Here is a 4,762-nt window from a genome sequence, read left to right as displayed (position 1 = left end):
CGTGCTGTGCTGCTGTGCTGTTCCCCCTCTCCCAGTAATTACGGGATAACTCGCTTTGTGGGCATTCGCGAGGAGTTTGTTGGCATTTGTGTGTCGCTGGCCTGCAATTCGTTTGTCCTGCTGGCAGCGGATGATTTTTGTCCGTTGAAGTTGCATCCAATTAGATGGCACATCCCTATTTTATTTGTTGCCTGCTGGACGATGTACTCAAGCCAGTGAATTTCAGATTACCTTAAACTGGAGCCAAAGTAATTTTCTCTCAATAATTCATTAAACCATGCATTTAGACTCTTTTTATTTCTACAAAATCATAGAAAGAGCAATTTCAACTTAGGAGTTTTTAGCTTTCTGTGATGCAGAAATCTCAGCAAAAAAATCACATTCAAAATTATAAAGTCCTATATTGATACACATCTGCCTTCTTTTTTGAAAAGCTTGCTGGCTAACCTTCTCAGGGTTGTCTCTAGATGCTTTCAAGAAACTAACCAGCATCTGACTAAAAATACATCTGGCGCATAGAAAACAAAGCAGAAGCACTAGCTTATTAAGTAAAACGTGTCAGCAGATCAGATTTGTGTGTGCTTGTGTATTTATCTGTTGTCCTTTTAATCGAATAAAGAATGCTGTTGGTCATACACCCTTTTATCTTGGGCAATGTCCACCTGCATCAGGAACAGAAAGATGCAGCTGATAATCTTTGAGCAGACAAGTGTGCAGACAAGAGGTGACTTGCAAGAGGGACATGTCTTCTATAATTGTGACATTTAGATTAAAAAGATTCTCACATTGCATATGCTTAAATCCTTAAAAAAACAAAACACCTCAGGGACAGTTTAAAGCACAAACAAGAAATTTTCAGAGATACTGTGCATGCTTGTATACACACACAACAGAGAATTTAATTTTCTTCTTTCCATCCTGAGTGCTTATGGATTTCATAGCTAAAACTAATTGCCTTTTTCCTATGCTTACGTGTTGAGGATATATTGATCGCTTTCTTTCCAGGAAGGACAGCCCATTTACCTGGCAGTGAAGGGAGTAGTATTTGATGTCACTTCTGGAAAAGGTGAGTTTGCTTCTCCTCTGCTGTCTGCTTTTCATGCTGTTCTTCAGTCATTTGTTTTTAAGTATTCCCAATGTATTAGAAGCCTGCAGTTCAATTGCAACAAGAAGAATATACCTTTTCTTTTTTAAAAAAACCTTTATTTTCCTCCTCTGACACCTCCACCGGTAAGGTTTTGTCTAGAATTTAACACCGGTTTGAGATTACATTGCATGTAGACAGACAAGCCAGCATAGTCCAGTTAGCTTGGGCGCTGACGACAGAAATGTTGAAGACACCTGCGCAGACCCCGGAGTCCTCACCAGATGTGGGCGAAGACCACACGGAAGCGGGTGCTACAGCATTTTGTTGCACTGGGTGCACGAACTGAACAGATGAAAGCTAACTAGGATGTACCCATATTGCACTACACAATACCAGGATTGCTGCAGTTTCATCTTTTCCTTGTGTGGTGGTGTTTGCCTACCCATGCTGTCCAGCGGCCTGGTCAAAACTCTTGGAAGAGCTGACTGTGATTTTTGAAAGGAGGACGGGAGGCTAAGTAATTTTTTTCTCCTTTAAAATTTTCTTATTTCATGAGGCTTCTAGTGTCATTGTTTACACCTAAACCATCTATTGCTGTGTTTGCTGTTTGTGCCTTCCCTAAGAACTACAGATGTTTTCATTTGAACTCTTGCTTCTTAATCCAGATTTGCTGTAAAATGTTTGAAGGGACCATGGGGGTCCTGGACACTTGCCTTAATGTCATGATAAACAAACTAATGGCTTGGTGCTTTGTTTGTACTAAGCCTGTTAATGCTGCTTGTCTGGACATACATGTTGGCTGATCTTCAAAGCCTAAGTTAGACAAGGCTTGCCACTGCAAATTCTGGAGTCCACAAACCTTTCATAAGAATGTAAACTCAGGTCCCTAAATAATAGGTAAATTTTAAGACCACAGTATAGGAGTTCAACAGTTGTATAACTCCACCCTCTGTTTTGTGTGGTGTTTTGGTTTTGTTTTGGTTTTGTTTTTTTTTAAGGACTGGGATATATTATCAAAAAGTAGTAAATCAAAAGTCAGTTTTGGAAAGAAGAGTCTTAGACTTGAGTTCGTTTTGGTTCACTGACAACTGTAACAGGCTGGTGAAAAACAGAGGCTGAACATACCCTGTACATGTCAGATCATCACTGGATTATTTTTTTTTTAATCTGACAGAATTTTATGGGAAAGGAGCCCCATACAATGCTTTGGTTGGAAAAGACTCAACAAGAGGAGTTGCAAAGATGTCTCTGGATCCAGCAGATCTTACACATGACATAGTAAGAAAGTGGACTATTAGTTTAATTCTGTTTTGCAAAGTTTTATTATTTTGCAAGATGATGAATGATAATATTAAATTACTTGTATTAATTTACTTGATTCACATCATTAAAAAAAATGCATTAATATTCTTTAAATATATAGAATGGGTATGTATTTAATGCTCATGAAAGGTGCAGGGATAACAGCCTGGACGAGGAAAGTTTTTAGTCTGTGGAATCAATACAACTTACGTAAGCACATAAAGGGGAAATTACCTGCTGTTTAAAAAGATGCTTCCAAAGAGAGTAAATCACTTACTTTGTCAATTGGTTTAGTGTATCCTGTGTCACTGACATGGCGATGGATGTTAACTCTGGCAGTGGGTTGTTGCTTGTTTGAGGTGTGATTTACTTACACAGGGAAAACGAAGGGAGATTAACAGTTTGTTTGATCTGAATGTATTAAAGTTTTGTCAAGGCTGAATTTGAATGAAAAGAATAAAATTACAGGTTATACTATCAATTTTGTTAATCATGCTCTGCAAGGTAGACCCAAAAGCTGACCCTGAGGTTTATTTACATGCATTTTTCTTTTTTATTACTATATATGTATTTTTATTTCTTTGAGACGGGACTTTCATTTCCATATTTCATTTAGACAGGACTCACAGAAGAGGAACTGAAGTCCCTGGATGATATCTTCAATAACGTTTATAAGGCCAAATATCCAATTGTTGGCTATACTTCTCGACGAATTCTGAATGAGGATGGCAGCCCCAATCTAGACTTTAAACCTGAAGATCAGCCACATTTCAACATTAAAGATGAGTTTTGAGGAACACTTTTGTATCTAGAGAATGCCTGGGGAGAGGCATGCTAAAATATGGCATTGATTCCCTATTTTCTGGAGTTCATTACAGTAATTAGCTGTCATGAGTCAGTTTTCTGTTTAGAAAATATGTATGTGTATACACACATAGTTTAGAGGAAACAAACAGATCTGTATTAGTATCATACACTTGGGCTGTTTGCTCTGAATTACGGGAATTATTTCATATGAAAGTTCTTTCTGCCTGGATTTCTCTGTTTACAAGTGTGTAATGTAAAATTACCTTCCTTAGAAGAGATAAGGAAATTTTTAATAGTTGAAACATGACTGGTCTTTTTGTAAATCCCAAGTTTTTCTCCACTCCTTGGAAAAGTGTGAATGCATTATCTGGATGAGCTAACATCAATTCTTTGTGCTTGAGTGTGGGTATCACATGTACAAACCACTGTAATAGAGGCTTCCATTTTAAAAAGCATTGTGAGATTTAATATTTGATAGGTTTGAGAATAGTAGATATAAAACCACTCAATCTCTTAAAATGCAGTTACTGTGGAATATTTATGCAAAGCATACAGCTGTAAACTAATCTCCTGTGACACTTTAGGTAAGACTATTTATTATTATGTTAGTTTTGAATAAATGACACTTCAGTTTTTTTAAAAAAATTATCAAAGATGTGATCTATATTAGATTATGATGATTTCCTTCTAGCTTCCTCCACTCTGACCAAAGAGGAAATGATAGCCTGCTACTTATCACATACTCTTATAGCACAAGTTCATTATAGTAGTTTAGCGTCCTGTGGATACTGTTAGCATCTTTATATTGACAATTTTGGCTCTCATTTTTAATTTCTGTTAGTTTTTCTTTGTTTTTACTCTGGCTTCGTCATTGCTGTTGCAATGAAGTGTGCATTCATATGTTCCTTTTCCGTTTAACCTAATGTAAAACTGCAGATCCTCTGGGGTGAAAGCGGACCCCCTTTATTGGGTTTGTCTGGCAGTCTTTCAGCAACAAGAGGACTGTAAAAGCACGTGCGATATGAACTGCTGCTAACTGCTGATTTTCACTAACTTAAGTAGAATGTAAATTGTCATGTATGTGGATTTGTCTGCCATTGTGGCAGGGTGAACTGACATGGCAAAACTGAGCAGAGGTTCCCAATTCTATATTAATAATATAGATACAACAAAAATACAATTCTATATTTTGTTCTATTTCTTTAGCATTTTGGCCATTTTCTTTGAAGGAAAGATTTTATTAGATGATTTTCTACTTTATGGTTTGCAGGGGACAGCCACCTGTCAGTTGAAAAACTAGAAAAGCTGTTTCTATTTATTTGTCCGTCCTTTCACAGTGTTACAGATTTACTCTAAACTTGTTTTGTGTCTTACCATTAGATCACTTAATGTGCAGGAGGGACTCCATGGCCTCCCCCTTGCTGTTGGATTGTGTTCTGGGGTAGAATAAATAATTTAGCATCTAAGAAGATACTATTGCTTCAGAGTTATTTTGTGGGTTTTTATTATTATTATTATTGCTGACCTTTTCGTTAGATACTAGCAGCAGCTGGATGTTGGCCCCTT

General features: G+C 37.1%; 1 protein-coding gene across 1 annotated transcript; it reads left to right on the top strand.

Moving 5' to 3' along the window:
- Positions 1-1,005: 1,005 nt before the first annotated feature.
- On the top strand, positions 1,006-3,682 carry NENF (neudesin neurotrophic factor; the record flags this gene model as incomplete). The annotated part of the gene is made up of 3 exons (XM_009696918.1): positions 1,006-1,066; positions 2,262-2,365; positions 3,006-3,682. Coding segments are annotated over 3 exons (342 nt in total), but the record flags the coding sequence as incomplete, so codon positions are not given.
- Positions 3,683-4,762: the final 1,080 nt, after the last annotated feature.

This window comes from Cariama cristata, unplaced genomic scaffold, assembly GCF_000690535.1.
Source record: "Cariama cristata isolate BGI_N322 unplaced genomic scaffold, ASM69053v1 scaffold14193, whole genome shotgun sequence".
NCBI classification, from domain to species: Eukaryota; Metazoa; Chordata; class Aves; order Cariamiformes; family Cariamidae; genus Cariama; species Cariama cristata.
The sequence above is the reverse complement of the archived record's forward strand: the minus strand, read 5'-3'. Positions and strand labels throughout refer to the sequence as shown.